We start from the raw sequence: 27417 nt of genomic DNA, 5'->3' as shown, positions 1-27417 counted from the left end.
ATGAAACGTTAGGTTCCGGGAGGGAACTTGGCCATGGTGGAAATGCCCATGAAAATTTCCTCTTGAAGATATTCAATGTATCGTTCTTAGTGTAGAATTAATTTTATTCTTTACGTCTCAATAGCGTATTCGAATATGAATCTGAGATGTTCGGGGACTTCTTTCTATAGGCTATGTGCCTTAAATCCCTAATAAAGGGTGTGATTAATGAGGAATACATCCATGGGCATTTGTTAAGTGGTGAGTTATCAAAGTCACCGTTACAATCGTGGGCGTTTACCTTACCCAGTGACACAAACAGGCTAAGAGTTCAGCGGATTCTCTGGAATGTGTGAAGCAATGACAATAGTTTGGGACAGTCGGTGTTAGCCGTGATTAATGTCCCACTGGTGAGCGTACAAGTCAGGCTAATGGCTTTCCTTAGCACGGCCTTTCCCAATTTCTGGATTGACAGGTTGATGTAGACAGAAGGCCATCCGCTTGTGCAGTCCAGCTAATACAATACCACTCGTTTAGGTGGCAAATGCTAGAACACCACCTTTTAATGAGCTGACTTCAGGTGTTGTCTGTACGACAAAGCCATTTAGGTCAACACCATCTTGTTAACATTAGTCACCGTTTTTCTGGCTTCTACTCTATTTATTTTATTTTTGTTTTATCAGCCAATTCGTGTTTAGTTCTTTAAAAATCTGGGCCCCACCGACGTAATACAGTACATGATCAATATACGCAGATTACAGATACGAAATATCGACGCCTCATGGCCACAGTTGCCTTGGTGCAAAATCAAAACAAACGAACGTTCCTAATACAACAAAACAAACGAGACAGTGTGTTATGTCTGCAGAAGTACATGTTCGTGAGCTGATTCTCATATTTTGCTGACTGAAAACCCTGAAGAACTCACTACGGAAAACTCTATTTGCTCCAACTGAGATCGGCCTGATTGAAGCGGCCTTTAAGAATTCCTCCAGTCTCTGGGTTTTGAGGAATCTTAGATTGTATGTCCAATTATTGTGCAGAAGCCAAACAGCAAGATCAATATCGTTACTTTATAATCATATTTTGTGGTACGGGAAATTTTTGAGAATACAAGAATAGCTTAATATTTATTACTTTCCTCCCATATACTTTTAAGTATCTTTTCTCTGTATCTGTTCACAAGTGACGCCACGTTCACGAGTGTTACATAACAATGCGCGAACTGTCTATTACTAACAATACTGCATTAAGACTACATTTAATCTACGAATTTATTTTTTATATACAAATTGCATAGAAAAAAAATAATAATAATAATAATTGCCGGATTTCTATTTATTCCTTTTCATGAAATTTAGAATGGCTCGACAAATATTGTTAAAAGGCTCAATAAATATAAAAATTTGAAAAAAATCTTATCCATGTCGAGTTGTTACATGCGCACGGACAGACGGACATGGTGAAGACAATGTGCGCGTATTTTTTTATTTTGATTATTTATTTTTGGACAGGACAGCAATAGCCTGTGGCATCCTTCATTATACGGTTAATACTTGATGCCAAATCTCTTTGAATTATAACTGGAATCAATATTGAGGAAATGGTATCGTGTGTATCTACTTTGGTGAGAGAACCCGGGTTCGTAAACCTGGAAATAAACGGATGACCCATGCTCGACCTCAGAATATTCCAAAGATTCTTTCTTTTTTCTTTTTTTTCTGACAAGATGTTCAACACACGAGGCCCAGTAATTGATCAAGGCACGATTAAGAACCGAAAAAGGTGAAGATTATATGAGGGTCACAGGTGTCAGACTAGAGAGAAATGCAAGAGACCGATGGATAGACAAAACAATGGACACAAAGCACGCCAGTGGGAGAAGGGGACTTATAAATATGCAAGACTCCTTTGAAAGTAGGGGGCGCTAGCCTTCTCGTACAAATAGCTAATAATGTGTTGCGTGTTTACTACTCTTATCCCCTTTTTCTCCCCCCACTCGACTTGACCCGAACTTGAACAGTATGGCGATGGAAGTGTTGGTAAGCAGAACCTCACGTGCTGCGAAACCAGTTTTTGAATTTCTTGCCACCCAGGTTGATTAGGTGTACTTCTTTATCCCCTTTGATTATGTCGCCTATACAGCTATGATTAGGGCCGTGTTTGGGTACGTGGCTTGTAGACCGTGATCCATCATAGATATTGTGCCACGTCTACCGAGGAACAGAAGAAAGAATTGAATTCGGAGAGACAGATGAGATTGCTTGAAACGAAGAGGTGTTAATGAGAACCAACACGGACAGCCGATCGAGCAGATAAAGACACGAAACGACGGAAAAATCCTGACACACAACCTGAACGTGGGGATTCTATTACGGTTCCATCCCTTTGCAGCACTCCTCTGGATTCGGGCAGTCTGCGACCTCATCGGCAAGTTCTGTCACGCCCCGACCACGAAAAACTGCCAGTATGGCACCGTCGAAGAAACAAATCAAAGAGAAATCAATTTTAATTAAATTATTTGTGAACTTTGAAGGCTTTTGGAACTTAAAACATTCTCCGTAATGGAAAATCAAATATTTTAGTAAGCGAAAGAGTGGATAAAGTTTTTTTTGAGTGTGTTCTGTGGTCGATTTTCTGTTTGCTGGATGAAAAACCCAAGTTTCTGGGAGATAAAACCACGCTACCCTCGCGAAGCCGGCTAACTCAGCCACGTTGTGAAAAGGCTCATTAATATTCCTTTTGCCATTGACAGGATTCGAACTCTGGTCTTTTCAACCCGGTGTGGGGAAGACGCCGATTCTACCAACTGTGTTACCTGCGAGGGCGTGAAGAAATTAAAGGAGAAGGTTAATTTAGCCTTATCTATCATTGGCCCATTTCATTGCATAATTTCACAGCCGAATAGATAATACTTCTTATTTCAACTCGCATCAACGGCTTCTTCAGTTTTCCCACAGACTTCCTACCAGGATTTACTGGGACAAGCCACAATGTTTCTGTAAAATTACACTCGAGTTTCTCCTTTTTTTTTGGTGCCACTTTTTCCTATTTGTGTCCTTTAATGTACTTCGTGTTCCATCAGTGGTTCTTTCGAAGGTACTCACTGAGAACTTTCTAAGCAGGAAGTTTACCGACATCAGTTGGATTCACTCCAGTAGCTTTAAGATGCTAAAATTGGTACTGAGTCACACATGAACAAACTTAAAATGGGACTGGGAGAGTACAAGTGTTACGGTAACATTCTTTGTCTCTTCTTTCTCTTATTAGCTAATTCAGTTATCTTATTTCCAGTAATCACGAGATCCTTTTGAGTGTTTACGTTTTCTTTTACCGCACGTAATTATCATCGCAAAAAGAATATCACGATTTTGAAAACTTTATATCAAAGTAATGTTAGTAGGATATCAGAACTTAAGAACTTATGCAGAACTTAAAAAAAAAAAAAAATACTATATTAGGGTTACCCGTAAATGATTACATTAACCCGTATTCGTGTCTGTAAATTGCGTGTGTTCTCTGGTCGATTTATAATCTCGCTGCCCTTCAATGGACTCGTTCCAGTAACTCTGAAAAGCCGCCGTAGCCGAGTAGTCAAGGTTGCATAAGTACACGTGCCTTGTGTGACCGGGGGTCAAGCCCGTGACTGCTAAATACGGTGCTGTTTCTTGCATTCTCTCTATCTTGTCAACTCCTCTGATCCAAATTCCGAGTATCCAATGGAAATCGATGCACAACCTTACAGAGCCGCACATTATGCAAATTATTTATGTCTATAAAAACACCACTTGCGACCACATCACTTCATTCCCGTTTTTTTTTTTTTTTTTTGGGTTGCTCAGTGGAATAGCTACGTCTCCAGTACTCAGGATGGCAAGTCATCACCGTTTACATGATTCATTGAGATGTTGGCCGTTGGACAACTTGAAGCAGGGCAGTCGCAAGCAGAGGTGACAATGGTTAATGTGTCACGCGGTGTCGTCTTGGCACTATGGAAGCGGTTTCAGGAGACAGAAATCATTACAAGATGAGCTGGCCAAGGTTGCCCAAGGGGTACGTCAACCAGAACAGACCGCTGTCTGGCTCTATCAGCAAGACCGAACGCTACGATATCCTGTCATCAACTGTCTCTTGGGGTTGCTGTAGCCACAGATGAAAACATTTCCACCCGGACTGTGTTAAAAAGGCTCAATTCAAGGACTCTATGCAAGGAAGCCAGTGGTTTGTATCCCATTAACCCCAAACCACCGCAGAGCTGGTCGAAACCAGTGCCATGAACATGTGCCTTGGCGCCCTGACAAATGGGGTACAGTTCTGTTCCCTGATAAGTCTCGTTTTAGTTTACAAACAGATTATAAACGTTATTTCATCTGGAGACAACAAGGAATGCGGTACCATCCCTCCATCATCAGAGAAAGGGACACTTACGATGGAGGCAGTGTTCTCGTGGGGGGCGGAATAACGACGAACGGTCGCATCCCTCTTCATGTTTTTGATAGGGGTACTGTAACTGCGCAGAGGTACCAAGAACAGATCCTCGAACCCCATGTGCGACTTTTTTAGGGGTACGGTTAGCGCAGATTTTCTTTTCATGCATGACAATGCCACTGCACATAGAGTCAAATGGTGGAGGAACATCTTGGAATTGAAAATATCCAACGACTGCCGTGGCCAGCACGATCACCAGACGTAAATCTGATCGAACATGTGTGGGCGTCGCATTGCACACCGACAGCCAACTCCTCGGTCACTTGGTGAGCTAAGGTCTAAGCTGGTGGGAAAATGGGATTTGTTGCCACAGAATCTTATATCGGGCATGGTTCATCGCTGTGAGGTCTGTTTAGCCGTTGGATTGGTCATATGCTCTACTGATGTCATGTGACCATATTTTCGGGCATGTGGTATCGACTTTTGTAACGTTACCGTTTTGGCAATTCTTATACAATTGTTATAAATGTCCCTTATACTTATCCGAAGTTTCTCTGTATAATTAATAAATATTGAAAACAACAATAGGCCCAGCACGGAACCCTAGGGTATTCCATTAATAACATTAGTCCATGAAGAGTGATGCTCATTAATAATCATTCTCTGTCTTCTCCCCAAGCCATCCTTTATCCATAGCAGCAATTTGCCCCAAATGCCACACTGCTCCAATCTACGCAGCAGTCTTTTATGTACAGCAGTATCAAAAGCTTTACTGAAATCCAAGTACAAATTGTATATTATATCAAAATAATTTTTTGCATCGAATTCCTTTTTCACTCTGTCATAATATCCAATCAGATTGTCAGACAATATCGCCCTTTAAATAAATCCATGCTGTATGACTGCATTACTTTTCTAGCTGGTCCTGCCTTACTTCTTTAACTAATGACTCTATTATTTTACGTGGAACAGAAATGAAGCTAACAGGACTAATTACTTGTCACCTTTTGATTCCCCTTTGTGAACTGGAGACACATTTGCGCAGCAGCGCATCTCCATCCATAGGGACTGTCCCTGGATCCAAAGATGTTCTTATAATTATGACTGATGGTTTGCCGACCGCGTTTGCTGCCGCTCTTAATATAATTGGATAGAGTCCAACCACCCCAATTTCCTTTTTTATGTTTATTTTTAACAATTTCTCTTCCACTTCCCTCTAAGTTATCACAAAATTATTCAACTTCCTGTTGGTTCTCTTATAAGCAGACTGTGAAACCAATTCTAGAGGACCGTCTCTCGAAGACCTGTCTGAGGCCGTCCACTTGTCGCGTATATCTAGGATGACCGTTATTAGGTCCTAAATGGGAGGTTTCAGGCTTCACAGCATGCTGCGTCCACAAGAGATCTTGTATCCAGGTGTACCGTTTATGGAAAGTTTCGAGAGAGGGTTCTTCATACGTGACGACAATCTCTCCGTGTTCCCTTGATCCCTATACCCAAAAAACCCGTTTGAACTGGTGATAACAGCATGACAATTGAAGCCAGAAGAATGGTCATGTGAGCTTTACTAATAAGTCGAGAATATGGTCTTCAACTGGATTCTCGAAGCATTCTTTGTAATAACCAGAGGCGTGTGGCTATTGTTGGGGATGTCGCTCCAGACGATACTCCTGCTATTGGAGGTTGATATGGCGCTCCTTAATGCACGGTAGACGACATCTTTCGCCAAAATGGTTCCAGAATCGAATATGTCCATCACCAAGTCACGAACAGAATCCAGGTTCATCAAAACCGCACAGCACCGTTCATTTGCTAATGTCGTCGTGGTCAGAACAGTTGGTAGGGTCGCCGTCCTCCCCACACCAGGTGGAAACGACGTGAGTTCCGAGTCTCGTCGCTAACGGGAAGAATTTTTATGGGTCTCTTTCACAACGTGGCTGAGTTTGTCGGTCTCAGGCGACGGCAGCATGGTTTTTTATGGTTTTTTCTCCCGGAAACTCGGGTTTTTCGTCCATCAAACAGAAAATCGACCTCAGAACACACGCAATTTACAGACAATATACACGGAGCAACATGGCCTTAGTCGCTGATGCTCCTAAAACTCAACGACAACGTTGTATCACTGATACCAGTTTATAACTAGTATCAACGTCAGTATATTTCAGGAATTAAGAATTTCCCTCTTCAGCTGGAGGAAGGCAGACCCGTTCTAAGAAATTGGTTTTCGTGTGAAAATCTTTTGTGTGCGTCAATGACCAGGAAATATTTCTGACTTGTCAGTTGGCGTTTCTCATTCGCAACGTGAGTGATATCTCGTGACCGAGTATATTGTATTTGTCCACGTTTAAATAAGGAGGAAGACATCTTAATTAAAATTTCCTTGTACACTGTGGGCTAATTTTGTTTAGAATCCCGAAGATTGAAATCTGTTTGTAGCAACATTTGTGGCAATCCTTTTTAGTCTTAGTTGCCTTGACCTTCTATATTTCGATGGAACCACGTTGAATTTCTTTTATAAAGCGAAGTCCCTTAAGGGGTCGTCCAGCAGTGGAAATAGTTCGTTCCCAGATAGCAACAGTGAACAGCAGATGTAAAAGTAGCATCGTGCATTTGAAGTGTAGCGTGTCTTCTAACTTGTAGGCAGCGAATCATATTACGGTTGCTCGAATTTTTGATGAGAATATGCAAATCTTGCATCCACAAGCGTGAAATTTAACAACTTGACGTTAACTGACACGACATTCTACACGGAGATTGGAGGTGATATTCTTACACCCCATCATCTCAGCCATGGACACCAGCAACAACGACATTGGAGTCTAAGCCTGCTTCAAGAATCTAGGAATGGTATTGTGTTCTTTATTTTTGATTTCCACTTCTAAATAAATGCCATTGAATTATAATATATTTTTTCTTTCATCTTTCGATATTATACTGCTTTCTCGATTGTAACAGTCATGGAGCATGCGAGTTATGTTGGAAAGACTGAGTTCAGTAAATTTCTGTTGAGGGACCAATAAATACAGCTTGAGAGGTAAACGAAGACCAGTTTAATAAAGAAGTCACTAGAAATAAAGAGGCTTGCCTCTTTACAAAGAAGCGTTTGTTGTTCTTAGAAATAAATTTATACGAAACCCCATGTCTTACGAGAGCCCTATTTTCACACCACAGACGATTTAGTCAGTCTGAGTTGAGGAGTGAATGGTTTTCCTTTCGAAAACCGCGGGTTGTTTTATCCCATGAAATAGGGAAAACGACCAGAAAATACAAGCAGTTTTACAGACTTGTAATTTGATTTGTATTTGCTATATACTGATGCTTCGTAGCCTTAATTGCCTTAGCACATATTCTGAACAGTCCTTGACTGAAATATCAAATAATTCTCTCGTTTTTCGGGTAATTTTCCAAATTTAAAATGCATACAAAATTCCGTCTTTTTGTTTAAATATATTTAGTGCTACTACTAATAATAATGGTACAAGAAGTTCACTTGCATACACAAGCGCTTAGCTGAGCAGTTCACATGGATGGTAAGCCATCAACAGATAATCCCAAAGTTTCTTGCGCAAGGAATCAGATACCTGAAGGCTAAGGACCAAGATACAAGAAACAAGGCAAAATAGGGGGAATTTAGGGGCTGGTCACTCACACACTAGCAGGGCTTTTGTGGATTTATTGGATGATTGTTTTCTACATCAGCATGTTCGGGAGGCAACTAGAGGGAGTAATACTCTTGATCTGATTATCAGTAGTGATTCTTCATGCATTAAGAATCTGCAGATAAATGAACCACTAGGTGGCAGTGATCACAGTGTGCTGAAGTGGGATTTACTCAAAGAGGTAACTACCATTAGGGGTAAAGGGAAGGGTTATTGCTTCCGTAAAGGCGACTACGATGGACTGAGACAGTATTTAAATTCTATACAGTGGGACCAACTGATGATGTTACCAACAGCAAATTCAAAATGGGAAGCATTCAAAGAACTTACCTTGGAAGCTACTAGGCTTTACATACCAACTAAGAAATATTGTTCAAGGTTTAGGCCTAAATGGATGTCAGATGAACTGATGAGGCATATGGCAGAGAAGAAACATGCATGGGATACTTACAAATTAACACAAGACACAGAAGCCTATGATAGATACAAGTTGATATGCAACCAAGTTACAAAGGAGGTTAGGCAGGCGAAGGCAGATTACGAGAAATCCTGGGCAAGGGATGCAAAGAAAAACAGCAAAGAGTTCTTTACTTATGTAAACTCTAGAAGGAAGGGGATGAATCAGATTGGTCCACTTGATATTGATGGGTCAACTGTTGATGATCCTGCTCAGGTGGCTAACAAACTAAATGAATATTTTGCATCGATATTCACACATGAGGAGTTATTCAGCGAAGGGAATGCCAGAGGTGTATTCAACTCTAGCAGTAAGCTACAGAATCTTGAAATAACTGGGATTAAAGTGGAGGAGAAACTGTTGAAGATAAACACAAGAAAGGCACCCGGGGTGGATGGGATCTATCCAGTTATATTAAAGGAGGCAGCAAATGAAGTAAGCAAACCCTTAGCCATAATTATGAGAGCTTCCTTGGACTCAGGGGAGGTACCCATAGACTGGAAATGTGCAAATGTGACCCCAATTCACAAAGGAGGATCAAAGGCTGACACAAGTAATTATAGACCTGTGAGCTTAACTTCTGTTCCAGGAAAATTAATGGAGGCACTGGTTAAAGAAGCACTGCAGGATCATTTAGACAAGACTCCAGTTATAGCTCGGACACAGCATGGTTTTGTTAAGGGGAAGTCTTGCCTGACCAATTTGATTGGATACTATGATGCAGTCACAAAAGAACTGGATGCAGGGAATAGCTTTGATATTATATACTTGGATCTTAGAAAGGCTTTTGATACTGTTGCACATGGAAGACTGCTACACAAATTGGAGCAGTGTGACATTGGAGGCAAATTGCTGCTATGGATAAAGGGGTGGTTGAGGGGGAGAAGACAGAGAGTGGTAATCCATGGACACTGCTCATCGTGGACTAATGTTATTAGTGGAGTCCCTCAGGGCTCAGTGTTGGGTCCATTATTGTTTTCTGTATTTATAAATGATATTGATGATGGTATATCTAGCTTAATGTCCAAGTTTGCAGACGATACAAAGGTTGGCAGGGTTGTCAAGGACACTACTGACACTATGCTGCTGCAACAGGATCTGGAAAGGTTGAGCAGATGGGCCGAGAGGTGGCAAATGAAGTTTAACATTGACAAATGTAAAGTACTACACATGGGAAACAGCAACCCCAGAGCAACGTATCAACTCTGTGGTACTACACTGACAGTGGTAGAGAATGAAAGGGACTTGGGGGTGGTTGTGCAGGCAGATATGAAGTTCTCTGAGCAGTGCAGACGGGCTGCAAGAGTAGCTCATGGTGTATTGTCAATGATATATAATATAGGAATTTTTCTAGCAGGGATAAGGAGGTGATTATTCCCTTGTATAAGGCAATGGTCAGGCCACACCTAGAGTACTGTATACAGGTCTGGAGGCCTCATTTCAAGAAGGATGTAGAGCTGCTGGAACGAGTACAGAGAAGGGCAACAAGATTAGTGAATGGAACAAAGGGGTGCTCTTACGAAGAAAGGCTTAAGTTTTGCAAATTACAGTGTCTGGAGACTAGGCACCAGCGAGGTGATCTGATAGAGGTGTATAAAGCCTTGAATGGTTTGAGCATGCTCAATGCTGATGGGATTCTTCCTCTAGCTCAGAATAATCACCTGAGAGGGCATAAATTCAAACTGAGGAAAGACAGATGTAGAATAGACGTGCGGAAATTTGCCTTTAGCCAGCGGGTGGTTGGTTGGTAGAACAGACTTCCATCCCTTGTAGTGGAGGTTGATAGCCTAAATAAGTTTAAGGCTCAGCTGGACAGGTATTTTGAACGAACAGAGGGGTGAAGTGGAAGTGGGGTTTTTTTTTTTTTTTTTTGGCTGATGCTGCATAAGCTTGCTTTCTTGCATCAAATGCCTCTACTAATGCTATATCATTTGATTAAATGCTAATTCAAGGACCAAGATACAAGAAACAAGGCAAAATACAAGCCAATCACCTGTCTCCCGACAATGCACGAGATCCTGACGATGGATGAACAAAGGATACAATGAACAAATGACCATTGATGCCACAGCTGTAGAACAAGCATACAAGAAGTGCCGCAACCTGTAAACTGCCTACATCGACTAGTGAACGCTTTCGACTGCATGCTTCATAACTGGCTAACAGAGATGCTGAAGATTTACAAATCAACCCAACAGTGACAAACTTCCTAGACGCAACCATGGCAAAGTACAGTACCACCATTAAAGTACAGAAAATCACAACCAGACCAATTCCCATCAGCAGAGGAATCTTTCAGGGAGATGCCCTGAGCCCAATGTGGTTCTGTCTTGCACTCAACCCGCTATCCACCATACTCAACAAGAGCAAGTATGGATATAACCTCAAAGAAGGAAGGAAAAACCTGTATACCCTCTCCCACCAGATGTATATAGATGGCATCAACGCGGCAACTGAGAAGCTACTCCAACAGCTATTATGGACCACCGAATAATTCAGCAATGACATCAGGATGGAATTTAGACTAGACAGATGCAATACCCATGGATTGCATCAGGAAAAATTAGTCGGCCGAATAGCTGCAGACAGGTAAAGTGATTGACCTACAAATACCTGGGGACCATGCAGGCTTAGCAGTTAGAACACAAGGAGATCAAGGTGTGCCTGACCGAAAAATATCATCAGACTTAGAAGCCTGCTCAAAGCGAAGCTGAACGAAGAGAATACAGTTAAAGCCATAAGCCTATGCAGTCCCAGTGCTAACATACTCCTTTGGGATCATAGACTGGACTAACACCGAGCTGGAGGAGATCGTGAGAAAGACAAGAACAATGATCACCAAGAGTCGTCAACACAAGACGAAGTCTGCCGTGGAGAGACTGACCATAGCCAGAAAAGGAGGAGGAAGGAGCTTGACAGACCTCATCGAACAACAAACGATAGCGATTGAGAATCTGAAAGATTGCTTCCAGAAAAACATAGCGCCACTCTACCAGGCCATGGGGAAGATGGAAAAGCAGTATAACCCACTCAACTTAAGAGCGGAGACCTGTCCCGCTCTCGTCACGAGATGTGATGTCTGACTCAGACACTCCATGATTGACAGTACAATGACTTCCATCAAGACCACATAGATAAAATGGCTTCCAACAGATGGCTCACAAACGGGACCTCCTTTCTTGAGACCGAAGGATTCATACTTGCCATCCGAGACCAGGTAATCAACACCAGGAACTGTAGGAAATACATCGCCAAGAACCTTGGAGTTACAGATGACGCATGTCCACAGTACAATCCAGCACATCACCATGGGATGCTGTTGTTGTTGTAAGGTTTTAGGAGCATCAGCGACTAAGGCAATATTGCTCCGTATATATTGTCTGTAAATTACTTATGTTCTGCGGTCGATTTTCTGTTTGCGGAACGAAAAACCCGAATTTCTGGGAGAAAAAAATATGCTCCCCCTCGCCTGAGACAGATTGACTCAGCCACGTTGTGAAAAGACCCATAAAAGCTACTGCCGTCGTCGGCGGGATTTCAACTCAAGTCTTTTACACCTGGTGTGGGGAGGATGGCAATCGTACCAACCGTGCGACACACGAAGGCCCGCGGGATGCAGGTTGACCACCCAGACGGAGTATGCTCACAGACAGGACAACGTTACCAGGATAAAGCCTTTCCAGGATAATTCTGGAAAGGCTTCTACTCAGCAGGTTGTCAAAATGCTACTCTAAAGAAAACCTCATTTCTCCACTTCAGTACGGTTTCAAAGCTGGTTGCAGCACTGAAGATGCTCTTCTTAACTTAATATCTACTGCTTCAAGCACTGAAGCCAAGTATGCGCTAGCCATCACAGTTGACTTTGCTGGAGCATTTGATCGGCTGTGGTGGCCAAGTATTCTCAGAAAACTCCGACAAGCCAAAGCACCACTCAACCTTTATAGCTGTGTCAAGGAGTACCTGAGACACTGCACTGTCCATGTTAGTACCAGATACAAATCTGTCACTAGCCAGGTCTCCCGAGGCTGTCCGCAGGGCTCGGTTCTGGGACCTTTCCTTTGGTCCATCATCCTGGACGAGTTCCTTGGGATGGACTTGGGGATGACTCAACCACTTGCGTTTGCTGACGGTTTGGTTTTGGTGGTGCATGGTGACACAAGAGCTGATCTAGAGGAGCGTGCAAATTGCGCACTAACTAAGCTCCAGGATTGGGCAGCCATTCACCGACTAAAGATATTGGGAGAGAAAACAAAATCTATATTACTCAAGGGAACGCTCCAACTACGAAGACCACCGGTTATCAAAATTGACAACATCTCCATAAGATTATACCCAGAAATCAAGTATTTAGGAATCGTCTTAGATATGAAGCTAAATTTCCATCCTCACTTGAAATATATGTCACAGAAAAAAAAAAATACTCGGCCATGATCATCCGTATAAGCCTTGCAGACTGGGGCCTTAAGCGCCGGGCTCTGGCTCTTATCTATAATGCCATATTTGTCCCAATAGCTTGCTATGAAGCCTCAGTATGGTGTACTAGGGCCTCCCTCGACCGAAATCGCCGTAAACTAGACTCCATACAGCGTTCTATGCTCGTTGCCGTAACAAGGGCGTGCCGTACAGTAAGCACCCCAGCTCTACAGGTGCTAGCTGGATGTATACCCCTACACCTAGAGGTAATAAGAAGAGAATTGTATCAACGGTTGAAGAAGAGTATTCCCACCGAAACAGCAGGCATCACTCTTAATCTTGATAACCCCAAAGAGGAAAGGAAGAGAATCTCTGAAATTATGTACAGGACCTGGCAAGAGACATGGGACACCACCAACAAAGGATTAATAACCAAAAAGTTCATTCCCTCTGTGAACCTCATCAGTCCAAAGCCTCCTCCCTGGTACTCACCAGGCCACCATACTACGTTTCTATTGACAGGCCACGGACCCTTTAAAGCGAACTAATAGGCATTGAAGATGATCCACTGTGTCACTGCGGGGCTGAAGAAACGTGGGATCACGTAATGTAGGATTGCCATGAATATGACGAGTTCCGGCTAAGGTTTGCCACAAAAATGCAAAAAATTCCCGGCATTGTGAGCACCTGATTATAATGGACGAGCAGCGCTACTCCGCCTTTACCGAGTTTGCGCAGTCTGTCTTCACTGCTAGACGGGTTAGGCACCCAAACACCACCCATTGAAGATCAAAGTAAGAAACTTCCTGGATATGACAGTCCTCTCAGGAGAAAAAAAAAAAATCCTTCCTTCCTTCGTCCCAGGAGTGACAGAACCCACCAGCACAGCTCAGCTGCTGCCATTAGGCCTCCCTAGCTAAGCTCCCTTGCGTCGTCCTCTCCCCGAGTCGGGAGGGGGAGTTTATCCCTGGTGTCCTCCCCCCTCGCCACCCCTCTTTTTCACTCTGGTGGGGCATGGGCATGCTCCACTGACTTGGGGTCATCTTCACTATGGACCCCGTAACTCTATCTTTTCCCTTCAGTCTTCAGTCTCCCTCCCCTTCTCTAACTTACAATTAGCATCCGAATCAACTCCAAATTGCTTGAGCCCTACACCCAAAAACTTAATAACATCAACTCGCCCAACTAGTACTCCCTTTGTTTTGGCTGACCCTTATCTATAGCGTTTTTTTTTTTTTTTTTAGGTCCTTGCCACTGAAATCTCAGGAAATTAGGTGGCAGGACCTGCCAGAATAAATAACTATAATAGTGGTGTACCTGGTCTGCCTCCACGGGGCGGAGTGGGGCAACGTTGGTTCCCATTAGGGGCCCAGTGGCTAAATGACCAGATGAAGAACCGTACACGACACTACACAAATACAAAATCCATACACTTTTAAAACCTCTGGCATTGAAAGTGTTCTGTTTCACACCCACAATGTATAGCACGCGGAGATGGGGGGAACTCCTGGTGTCGCATGACAACAATATACCTTATACCTTACCAGGATAATACATCAGAAGCCAGCGAAAAAATACCAGTTGATCAAAGAAAGTGTACCGTATTACAAGTACGAACCGCAGACAGACAGTACTAGAGATCCCTATTCACAAACTATACTGGCACTGCGCCATAATAACGGACAAGACGATCCCGCACAACACACCAGGCATAACCTTAATCAAGAAGAAAGATAGAGCTACCAATCTGATCGACACAGCGGTGCCCAACACCAGAAACCTCCAGGAAACCCACGAGGAAACAATCAGGACGCTCACAGAAGTAAAACACGAAGTCAGAGAAATGTGGCATGGTAGCAAAGAGCCTCCATAAGAACCTGGCGGCAATAGGGCTCCCGAGAACACTTACATGGATCTCCAGAAAGTCGCAATTCTGAACATCTGCAGGACAGTCAGAGAGTGTTCCTCGAACAACAACAATAATAACCGGACATAACAACCACACTTGGTATCAATACCAGTCATGGGACGAAAATAATAATAATAACAAATAATAATTATAATAATTATTACAGCGTTACCATCTGTTTATCCTGTAGTGCCAAATGGGGAATTACTGGTTTTGGATCGGATTTAGACATTTGCATTTTGTAATAAATTTCACGCAGTGAATGTATTTGCTGGTTGCAAATGAATATGCCAATGGTATAAAGGTAAAAAGTAGGATAGTCTCTCTCTCTCTCTCTCTCTCTCTCTCTGTCCTTTTATCCTTTTTGTGTGCGTCACCCTTTCGCATCTGTCCTTTATTTTCTCCATCTGCTATCTCTTTTTCTTTCGTCTATCGTTCTCGCCAAAGACTCTTTCGTCTATCGTTCTCGCCTTGGTGCAAAAACAGGGCCACGATTGTGATAAATGATCCAGGATACTCCAAGTGCAGGGTGACAACACAGAGCGGGTCCACTAATCCATGTACTGTACGTGATGGATGCCACTGTATATCCTTGTAGATGGCTGATGTTCGAAGTTTATGAGTTTACTAGCGACCCTAATCATACGATAAGAATACCAATAGACTGTTTACGCCCGGACTTAAGAGGAAGTGCGAAATAAAAAGAAGAAGGGGGGGCTGCCACGAAACCTTTCTGTTACCATGTAATATTAATGTGTCCTCGTTGAAAGTGTCCACAGAAGCGAACCAAGTGTGGGTTTCATCATACGAACACGGCTAGAAGTCGGATGTTTTGGAGGAAGGGGGGTTAGTTCAATGGTAATAAATCTGCTGGAAAACATTGGCATTAAATCCACCAGATTGGGTTGTTGCCTCTCCCTGATGGCCTTTTAAAAAGAGGATATTTCAAAACAGCCTCTCTTAGTGAGCGATTTTAATTGGTCTTTGACATTTAAGAAAATCTTAATCCGAATCAAATCTTTTTATTATCCCCAAACTTCTATCTCTTTTTTTCTCTTTCTTTTTCGGGATAATTTCTCTTTCTTCCTCCTCCTCTTCGTGTATTTGGTGTACAAAGAAACTGTGTCCAATGACACAACTCCCTCCGAAGAAATCGATGTGTGTGTGTGTGTGTGTGTGTGTGTGTGTCTCTGGAGATAAGCCGCAATCAGCAGCTGGACGGATGCTGTTCTTAAGCTAACAACCTGAGCGGGTTGTCAAGACACAAGAAGAATAGTTCTTCCGCCTACCCCCCCCCCTTCCACCTTCCCACCGTCCTCCGCTATTCTCCGAGTCTGTCCTGGTCGTATAGTTTGTGTAGTCACCTGTGGCAAACAGTGACTGATAGTGATGCGAACGCCTAGACATTTACAGCATCCAAAATCCAGCAACCATATATCATGTCGCTCTACCAACCTGTAAAATACTAAACAGTACCCGATAGTTTGCTGCATAACTTTTATCTCGGCTTTGTAATCGATAAACCGAGCCAAAAGGAATATCAAATTCACGTTTCATTATCTCGAAAGATCAAACGATTCATTATTCCAAAAGATCAACTATCAACATTTTTTATCCAAAAATAGAACGATTGTAAATACCATTTTAATTTTTAAGCTCGTAATCAACAATCACCGGCTCAACAATTAAAATATTCCAGCAGCTTTAAAGTGTTGCGCAGTAATCATCCGTGAGTCATCAACAATGCACAGCGGCATTAAGCAAATGTTATGTCAAATTACGGTATTTTTTTCATTGTTGCAGCATCGCGTGCTTCTATTATTGGAATGTATTTCGTTTGTCACTGTTATGATTGAATACCAGTGCCAGTCTTTTGTTTTCCTGCCAGTAGAGGACTCTCTTGTCTAACTCCCTGAAAGGAACACGTTGTTATAAACGTAACGAATGTGTAATTATTATTTTTTGTTCCCGATTTTTTTTCTAACTACGTATAAACACAAGATGGGTTACGCCCCTTTACCACCATACGATTCCCTGTTGCAACAATTAAAACTAGCTGACGAAAGGTTCGCATACTCCCAGTTCGACGAACTGCATTCAAAAATTCTCTCTTTTTTTTGTTGTTGTTGAAGTATTATGGAAGTAAGAGAGGAGAAAAAAAAAATGAGGGAGATGAATCATTTGGATCTTCTGGATGGAAGACCTGGGTCACGCGTTATTGTTCGTATGACAGCTCGTCATTTGAGCGATTCATTTGCCCACAATGGCTTATTTGCATATGGACTGAGCGGTCGAGGAGTAATATATTTGTCGAAATAGAATGCTTTGGACAACAGCGCCATCTTGAATTTAAAAGAAGTAGAAAAGGAACCGTTGATTTATTATACTACGCGTGCGTTGCCTTTTACATAATGTGGGCTTTTATGGAGAAATGGATTTGAAATTCAAAATCGGTGATGTTAGAAGAGCGCAGAACGTCAAAGATAAATAGGGAAAAAGTTCGTAGAGGTACTAATCGAAGTTGTGTCCTTCCATTACATTCAAGGTCACGTACGCCTACTGTGGGAGTGAATCTGTGTCAGTCTCAGAAGACATTATCTTTGGTTGTTGTTTTTTTTTCATGTGAAAAGTGTCTTTTCTGTTGACAAATGTCTTCGCGTTTCAGCACTCTTCTCACTCGGTTCAACTCTTTATTTTTGAAGTCTCTTAAGGAAACTTTATAGTTTGAGAAAAGTGAACTGCCAACAACTTCAAGGTCTCTCTCTCTCTCTCTCTCTCGCTATCCTCAGGTGTTCACGGTTCGTAGACATTTAGCCTCGAGGAGAGGTGGGACTGGTGGTTGTGCTTCGGATCGAAGGAAGAGGGAGGGTAGACAAGAAAGCAAATGCGACCGATCGCCTCTCTAGCAAAGCACTTACACTTTTTTTTTTTTTTTCTCTCTAAACATCCGAAAAGAAGAAGAAGAAGAAGAAAAAAAAAAATCTAATAACATCAGCGAACCCAGTGCGTTCTTCTTCATCACCATAGAAACAAGCTTCTGGTGGTTGCTAAGATACCGCGTGAGCAGAGCGTTTGAAAAGGTGTTCAGACACAATGACAGAGATGAGATGTTCGATGTCCCAAAGCGGATGGAAGAAGAGAAACGCCAGGCTCCAATCTCGTTATTAACAGTTTGCCTCGTGGATTGTTTACTCTGCACGTGCGCGGAACAAAGGTGAGTTTGGATGCAGCAGATGCTAGCAGCCCGCATTGCTTGTTGAGTAAGTGACAGGGCGTCTTCTTAGAAAGAGACAAAGAAAAAAATTCCCAGTTTCTATCTCTTTACCTCCTCCCGATTCACACATTTTTGTATGCCCTCGTGGGTAGCACAGTTGGTAGAATCGTCGTCCTCCCCACACTGGGTGGAAAAGACCTGAGTTCGAGTCTTGTCGATGATGTGACGAATTTTTATGGGTCTTTTTCACAACGTGGCCGAGTTAGTCGGTCTCAGGAGAGAGTAGCGTGGTTTTTTTCTCCAAGAAACTCGGGTTTTTCATCCAGAAAACAGAAAATCGACCACAGAAGACATGAAATTTACAGACAGTACACTGAGCAACATGGCCTTAGTCGCCAATGCTCCTAAAATCCATAAATTTTTTTTTTATGAACAATGATTTTACCAATTTAATTTTGTCCTCTTGTGCATAGAAGGAGCACTTATTTGAATCCACAAATCCTGGTAATATTCTTGTAAATTCCTTTCACTCGACGTGGCCATTCCGCAATACAAACAAAAAATGTTATTTATTTTTTTTTAATTATTTTGGAACCCCTTCCCACTGTCGCCGTGATTGTCTGACCTGTACGGGACGTCATCTGTGTCTTTGCCTAACTTTCCGTAACAGCAATGACATTTCGTTCGACCTCCGTGTGTCCTGTGTTGGACACGCCTTGCGAGCTAAGGTATCTTAGCGAGTCCCGTCAGAGCTGCCCCACCCATCCTGCCGGGGTTCACGTGCCAAAGCTTATGGATTACCAGCTACTGTTGACGGTGAGGAAGCTAACGAGGGTTAACAGGATGTTCACCCTTGAGAGGGAAGAAGACGTTCTCTAAGATTTGGAAATACTGCCTTCTCCTTAACCAAAATATCAAAGTTGCTTGCGTTAATAATGAAAGTTTTCTTCTGTTTACAATTAGGGAAATTAGTCCGAAGAATTTCAAAAATACGTGGAATTTGGAAGAAAACTTTTAGGAAACGTGTCGAGATTAAATTTCTTCTTCTTCTTCCACCCTAAAAGACTCGGTCGTTTAGGTTTGGTGCAAAGATTTCGTGTTTTAAACAGATTTTTTTTTTACAAAAATCGGTTCGTTTGTTTTGCGGGATGAAAAACGAGGTTTTTCATCCCGGGATAAAAAAACCCCGGGAGTTTGCGGACTAAGGAGACGGCGCTGTTTATAAATAAAGTATCAGTTCAGTTTTCATACACTCAGAGTTCATTTCAGCCATTGAACAATCAGGGAAACGGCTGGAAGTAGTGAAAGAAACAGACAAACGTGAAAATACTTAATTTACTGGTTCCAGTGAAGGGTGATGTCGATTTGAAAGCGATAATGGTTATAGTAAGAGACATATTTACAATTAAGCATTCAGAAGAAAGAATGGTAGAGGGAAACGATTGACAGCGATAAGCGGACTTAATTATACGATCGTTGTACAATACTTGAGGTAACAGGGGGTTTATTTACAAAGGTAGGAGAACATCTGATTGACGTAAGTCGTAATTTACCTGTGGGTATTTGCGACAGCGGTAAAAGGGAGAAATTAATTGACAGTAAAATAGTTATGCAGTCCTTGAGACAACTGGCGTCTTATTTACATATAGTCCTTGAAATAACTGGCCACAATTCTCATAAGGTGGGGAAGTTTGGTTACGACATGAAAGATCAAGCCGATCGGTTACGTTTTATAATATCGTTGTAATGGACGATAGAATGTTGTAGAACGGCCTAGAAGGTGCTGCCTGTAAAGTTTTCCAACGGGGACTTAACTGAGGTGCATAAGGCCCTGAAAAAGAGACCAGTAAAATGAACGAGGGTGGTATATTTTAACTGGTAGGAAAGACGGTGGAACAGACTATCTCATATGCTATCTCATGAAGTTTAGCTTTGAGCAGCTTGTATATCATTGGAATGAATTGCCTTCAGGGGTCGCCGAGGCTGAGAATTTGTTAAAGTTCAGAGAGAAATTGGACAATCATTTTTAGCGAAGGAAAAAGTATAAACTGTTGGAGATTTTTTAATTTTTATTTATTTATTCATTTTTTCAGAATGGTAAGTTCATCGCTTGCTCTTTCAGAGTGGAAATGGCTTGAGTTCGATTTTCGATTTACTAGAGTGCATTGGTGCAATCGCTCCAGAACCCCAAGATGGCGGGAGGCTTTGGACTTTGTAATGCAGTTTTACTAAGAACTTAATATAACACGTTGACTACACTGCACTCTAAAACGTTTTTGAAAACCAGTCCTTTTCAAGAAAATCTTGAAATGGACCGTATCTTCAGGAACTCGCATTGTACTGGATAATTTAAGTTCTTTAGGCTTTAATTATGGCTGTTATTAGCGCAAAAAAGCTATATTTAGCGAAGAGGAGAGCTGATATTTCACATTGCTCCTCTTATAAAGCAGAACCCTGCATAATCGAAGAAATTAGTTGGTTCTACTTTGGTCTGCCTTTTCAGCTCATTCCAAAGATGCCTATGGATTTCGGGATTAGGACTTTGCCCACTAGGAGTGTTCTGCAACATTATTCTCCTCAAACCAGATAAGAACATTGTACGTAGAAAGAAAAACATTTAAAATCTATTGAAAGTTAAGAATAAAATTATTTTTATATTTATACAATTATGCAGGTGTATAAACGTATTAATAAGACTTCTTACACTGTCACAGGTCAAGTACGATGTCTTCTACCCGATTTTAGAAGGAGGTAGAGATGACAAAGGTCCCAGATCATAGTGGTTAATTAGTGTCGAGAGGTAGTTCAACAGGGATGCGTGTTGATTATTCTATACACCGTACATATCGGGCACAGTCTTTCTCTCTCTGTACACGAGCAAACTGAGTTTGCTACATCGACCTGATATTGTCGAGGCACTTCAGCACGAATTGCCTTGGTATGGCATTGCGAAAACCTGCACAACCCAGCTGACGAGGTATATCCACAATATATCTTTAATAGGTCTTCACAATGCCCACCGATAAGACTCCAATCAAAGTTGAAATCCAGGTCTGGCTAGTGGCATACACTTTAAACTAGAAGTTGCTTCTGTATTACTAGAAACCTTGTAGTGTACATCGAGATATCCTTGCATTAGGAACACCTACTCAGTACCTGATTCCATTTTCTTTAGAGCGCAACATAGCCTGAACTTATTACTGCACGAGATGCTATAGGACGTCCTCAGGTATTGTAACCAGACACCAAATGGCTGTCCCAGGACCTCCCATGCTATTGAATTGGGCTAAAATGGGACTGATTTTAGCGCGTCAATGATGGGGCTCGAACTGAGTTTTTTCCTACTGGTGGTGTAGGAGGATGGCGATTACTGTATATCCGCTTTGCTACCCCCGAGAATGCCGGTTGATGGAAGGGGGAAATAACTCGCCAAAATGCTCGTAGAACCAGTCCAACACCGAATACCCCAATTTATTCTAATTCTAATATCACTATGTTCGAACATTGGACTTTATCTTCTTGGATCGGCAAATCAAAATATGTAAAAATATTTCGAGTTAATTACGAGTAAATTCTTAATGATCCCACGCGCAGTTGTAAGATCCGTTCGAGTGCGTCCCTTAGGCCCGTGGGGGAAGCGAAAATAATGAGGATTTCGTGCGGTTTCTATTAAACCCTAGAAAGTAGATCTCTCTTCTTTGTTCATTTTAGTGGGGGACAACGCTTAAACAATATTTAATGGTTGTCCAAGAGAGAGACCGGCCGTGGCCTACTTGCTGCTGTCCGGAATTTCTTTTATTCCTTAAAGACAATTCTACTGGTCTTGTAGTATAAACTCAGGAATTTATTTACTTTTTTGTTTTGTTTCTCTCATGTGAATCGTAAATAATGTTCAAGCAACAAACAGAACGCAATGCAAGCTTTCATCTGCTGAACTGTGCAACGAATTTCTTGCTTGCTTTTTTTTATCTTTACCATGCAGCACTCCGGATGAACCAGTCCAGGAGATGTGGGAAAAAATGGTACATGTAGTGCCCAAAAGTGAAGCGAGATTCATGCAAGTTTTTCTTAAATTTGCATGGTAGTATAGTTTTTTCCTCCTGGAAACTCGGTTTTATCCAGCAAAGAGCAAACCGACCGAAGAACTCGCGCAATTACAGCCTACTATACTGACGCCTCACAACCTTAGTTACTTTGGCGCTTAACACACCAACTTATTCTCCGACTGAGTATGTCTGGGATGCTCTAAGAAGTCGACAAACATTTTCACATTAGGGATTCCTCAAGTCGAAGCTCATACCCCCCAATATATTGTGTTACAAATTGCATGTATTCTTCAGTCGGTTTGCCTGTTTTGATAGACAAGAAAGCTGAGAGAAAACAATGGGAGACATGGAAAGGTATCGCAAAGGCAAATTCAAGATTTATTATCAAAAGGTCTTTTTATCGGCCTTGTAAACAGCACGAGAGTTCGTTGTGAGAATTGTTTGGCTGTCAGGAGCGATCACATTCCTCATTGAACTCCTGAGTTACGCAGAACCGATCCCTCAATTTTGAGAGAGGGATCATGATCTCAAGATTATAGTTCCAGAAAATAGTGATATATTTCTTTTCAAAATCCAAGTACTTTGAGTCTTTCTGAGCGACTTTTGGTTAGCAGTTGCAGACCTCTTTGAATCTGTACTTGACAATGGCGATATTTAACAGTCCAATTGCAACTCCAGTACCCGGATTAGAGGTCGGTTAGAAAGCTGGAAGAGTGCAATATATGTTTCTTTGTATGAAATGTTTCAGTGTTCAGGTCTCTCTCTCTCTCTTTCTTTCTTTCTCACCTTCTTCCCCCTCACAGACATTCTCACTCACCTTATAATCTGATCGGGTAACATGTGGTAGATGTGAGCACGCGCCCCGACCTTTACGTCTGCTTCCTGCCTTTGTGTGTATCAACAGCTGTTTGGCTTCGAACCTGTTGCTACAGCAACCACGTGGTCCTTCTGGTAAATTATTAATGTTTGAACTGTTGGACACACTTCTGCACGCGAGAGACTCGACAACTGCGTCATCATCAACCGTTTCCAGTCACCACCCCCTTTTCCAAAAAAACGCAATTTTTATCCACGTGAACACGAAAAGAGTCGCGATGAAAGAAAGTAGGTTAATTGATCTGCTAACATAGTGCTGGGAGTGTCCGACTCAGTTGACTCCTCTTAATAGCACCGAATAGAACGACCCTACCCGATCGTCCAAGTAAAACTCCAGCCGGTATGTTCACTAATCCTAGAAACAAAACAAGAAATTGCAATTCTTTATATATATATTTTTTTAATTTACCGGTCTAACCGGCTTTCGAACACACAGACGCCTCGCAGCCTCAGTTACCTTAACAGCAATTCAAACCAGTCTTAATCTTCCGTCTTTTATTATTTGTCGGATTAAAATAGCGTTTGTATACGGATGTTTGGTCTCCGAGTGCTTCAACGCTTTCTGTTTTCCAGGGCGCACGTGGAGGCTGATGGATGACCCCGACGAGGACCCGGGTCACTACAGGCAAACGGGAAAAGCAGAACTGGAAGAAGCGAGTGATACGGATAGGTAAGTGTCAAGATTTTCTTTCTTATCATAAAAATGTGTAGGATGTGTTTGTGAATTGCACCTTCATTTACCCATAATCCCCTTCGAGTGTTTGTAACGTAAAAGCCATCTACTTGATCTGTTGGCATCGATGAATATCAAATTAGGTGATTAATCCCCCACAGCCATTAGACTATTATCAATTATTCTACCTGGACAGCATTAAACGCTCATCAAAAATGTACGCTGCCACTGTCTGCTGTGTGTGTACACAAACCCTTGATTGTCTTTTTTCGATCTGTTTCTCCATCCTCATTAATATTTTCTTCCTTCCTTTGGCAGCCGCGAGATCTCTGAAAGGTCTAAACAACTTGATATGTTTATGGAGTAGTCACTCCAGTAAATGAAAGCAAGCTTCTGACGCATCTGAAAATTATATGGTTCAGGGCTAATAAAAGGGACCATCATCGACCGCCATAGAAGTAGTTAGATGATGGAGGGAGTGAGGGGGGGGAAGAATCACGGGAGTTTTTACAGTTTGACAGGGGCGTTAATTACAACCTAATTGGAGAGATGCGCCCCTCACTAGGCAGACAGACGTGACCCACATCTTCCTGCCACCAGAGACACCTCATGACTACTGGAATTAGGTCTTATCTCCCACCCATTTCTACTCTCCACCCACCTCCCCTTTTTTGTCGCTTGCTTACGACACCTAAAGAAATACTACATTGAGTTCGAGGCTGTAAGATTGTGGCAATGATTTTCAGTGGCTGGGTGAAAAGCAGACGATCCGAATGATTTTATTTCAAATAAATTCAACTTTATTGTTGGATACGTCTGCATCCAGCTCCTAAGAGTTTGTCAATTTCATTTCTGCTATGCATTGTGGGATACAGCGAGTCTGTAGAAACTTAATGAAGAAGCTGTATTGCTAAAGAAGTAGATTTTTTTTTTTTTTTGTTATCTTGCCGTAATCTAAGCGTCGTGATGTGATCGGTAGTGTATCGTCTGCTGCGCTACCTACACAGCGCCGTACTGTTCGTCGTCAAGACTACGAACAGCCCTGCAAAGATAAAAGAAAATACCTGCAGACTTTGTATCATTAGTCTGTTGTTACAGGGGCTACTTAACTTTACTCCCCCCCTTCGTTAACCCACCCCACGGTGACATCGTTGACCCGAGAACACACAAAAACAGTCGTTAAAGCTGCAGCCGGTTCAGTGGGTCATTAGTGCTCTCTCATTACTCCATTTGGACAGCAGGGGCAGACGAAGAGGACGTTCTGACGGCGGAAGAAAGGGCTGGGGGGAGGGGGGAGGAAGAAGTAAGCTTTCTCTTAACAAATACCGACCTACCCCATTGACATATCTCCCTGCAAAGCAATGCAAGGTGCTTCTATTTATAAGAGATTCTGACAACGTTCCAAGTATTTCTTGAAATTCTTTATCAGAGCACATTTACTTTGAACGGTTGCGAGCGCTTGTCACAGTTGTTTATTTAACTCGGCGGTGTACAATAAAACGCTACCACTGTCTGACGAGACTACAGAACGAAAGAGGGTTGAAAAGAAAGACGTTGCAAATGCCTTCGTTGGGTGCCCCTAGTAAGTAATTAAGGTACTCTTACTTAATGCATTGTTCGCAGTACTCCTCGCCATGTTAACCCGGCGTAGTATTATTTCGTGTGGCGTTGTCCCCTCTGGTGAATTCGAAGTTAGGGGAGTCCTGCTCTTTCCCGTTGTGGTCAACTGCCTACTTCCACTCTCACAATAGGACTTGTCCATAAATAAATCGTGTGGCGGGGAGGGAGGGAGAGATTTCCTTTCCTTGAGGGGATAAATTATAAATGTTTTAATGACGCGTTTGATGGACGATCCCCCCACTCCCCCTTCGTTTCCCGCTACTGATTCCGTTTGTAACTCGAGAGTCACCAAGCGACGTGTAGCCTCAAAGTACAAGTGACAGTCCTCCCATTCTGTTGGCGCAGATTCCAGGGGAAAAGGTAGCCGGTCCTTAGTTCCTGCATTAACTGACGTACAGCGGCTCCCCGTATTTGCAGGAGCCGAAGCTGCACGTGTATCGTTTGTTGCTGACTCAGGCTTCCACCATCTACTTATCGATGTGATGAGCCTTTTCTCCGGGCTGGGGCGTGTTCCCCTTAGTTCGGTGGGGAGAGGTGACGCGGGATGAGCACAACCGAAGGTACGAGTGAAACGGAGAGGGGAGGAAGTAATGCAGGAAATCACGTGCGTGCTCCTCCTATGACGACCCCCCCTCCCTTTCTCCGTCAAAGAACGACGCCGCCAGCTGGAGCAGACGACGCCGTCAACACCCTGCCTTGCGGCTGTTGTGTGCGCGTAGTGACAACAATTTGTGTTTCAGCCTGGCGTCTGACGGTCCTCGGAGGAGGGAAGGTAAAGAGGGGCTTGCCAGTAAGGGGAGGATTACACTGTTCCATCTGTTGCGTGGATGGTCCGGGGAGAGGTTTTGTTCTCTTTTTAATGGTTCCTCTTATTCCGTTCGTACTAAGGTGGAATTGGCTTCCTCAGACGCCCTCGGTTCGAAACCACCCTACTCCACCACCAACAGTTCATTCGAGTGATCAGTACGAGCATGCGCAATCTATTTTCTCGAAACTAAATGTTGCTGGAATGGTTTTGGAAGCGTTGTCCTAATAATAGTGGTTAATGGGCTGTTTCCCGAATACTGCAAATAATGGATCACCCCCCCCCCCCCGCGAGCGCACACGTCGGCAAAGACCTCTACGAAATTGAAGAGTTTTCGAGGAAAGATCAGAAACTTGTCGGACGAGTGCAGATAATGCGACCTGCGAAATTTATTTCTGTCAACGACTGTAGAATACTGATTAGGAGGAAAGTGCGTGTCATTTTACTGTACGCTTGCATAAATCTTACATTAACTTTGGTCTCCTGTAACGTAACGAACAGGTGTTGTACGGAACAGAAGAAGGAAGAAGGAAGAAACGGCAACACCAGAGGATTTGCCTTTTTTTTGCTGAATGCCTTCTGCCCTTTTATTTAGGGACGTGCGATCCCTTTTGTTCACGCTCTTTGTTTGATATTCCTGCGCTTATCCACTTTAGGAAATGAGAATCCCTCCAAAAGGACAACCACAGTTTTCCTCTTTGTTTACTCTGATATCCATCTTCGAGAAGCAATCTGATTGGTCAAGTCTTACAATTGATAAATTAGCTCATTGTCAGTTTCCACTAAGGCAACGTATCTGTTGGTTTTTTTTTTTCAACAATGCCAGTGACGTCACAATACTTTTGGTCTCGGCTAATTGTTTGCGTAGGATTGATCACATTTCTCAGTATTCTCTATCGAAATAAGTATTTCTAATATCGTAACTTCGGTCTGTCTGACGAATGCGCATGCTTGATGGGTTTCGAAGCTGCGAATGTACCTCGTAACTTTCTCCGGCGCACACGCAAGACCAATCTAATGGAGGGGTACGTTTTATTGCCGCGCTGTCTTGACACTAACACCAGGCTTCAGCAACTTGTGAAAATCCAACTCATTTTGTCAGTCTCTGATGAACCGTACACCGAGGCCAGGAAGGGGTGGGTCGGTCTCGCTTCGTTGCTTTTGCAGCTGCACCCCTGACAACACAGCTGGGTTTTGAGGCTTCTGTGTACCCCCCACTTTATATCATTCCACGGTGGTCTTTGTGTTTCCCCCTAGGAAGCCGTTGGCAGTGCCCGAGGTTCGGCTTCGTTACCTCCTATTGTTGGCTTTTCCAAGTAGGTGACAGTCCACCACTGT

The 27417-nt window shown here is 42.7% G+C and overlaps 1 protein-coding gene across 1 annotated transcript in view; it reads left to right on the top strand.

Moving 5' to 3' along the window:
• The window catches only part of LOC150080727 (uncharacterized), a 269174-nt gene that overhangs the window by 10137 nt on the left and 231620 nt on the right, over positions 1 to 27417 (top strand). The window contains exon 2 of the mRNA XM_090381152.1: positions 23555 to 23651. Within this exon, the coding sequence (XP_090237278.1) occupies positions 23555 to 23651 (97 nt within the window). The remainder of the gene's footprint in view (positions 1 to 23554; positions 23652 to 27417) is intronic.

Source organism: Mastigoproctus giganteus, chromosome 9, assembly GCF_048544385.1.
Source record: "Mastigoproctus giganteus isolate SK-2022 chromosome 9, ASM4854438v1, whole genome shotgun sequence".
NCBI classification, from domain to species: domain Eukaryota; kingdom Metazoa; phylum Arthropoda; class Arachnida; order Uropygi; family Thelyphonidae; genus Mastigoproctus; species Mastigoproctus giganteus.
Note: the sequence above shows the minus strand (reverse complement) of the source record. Positions and strands in the feature narration are given on the sequence as shown.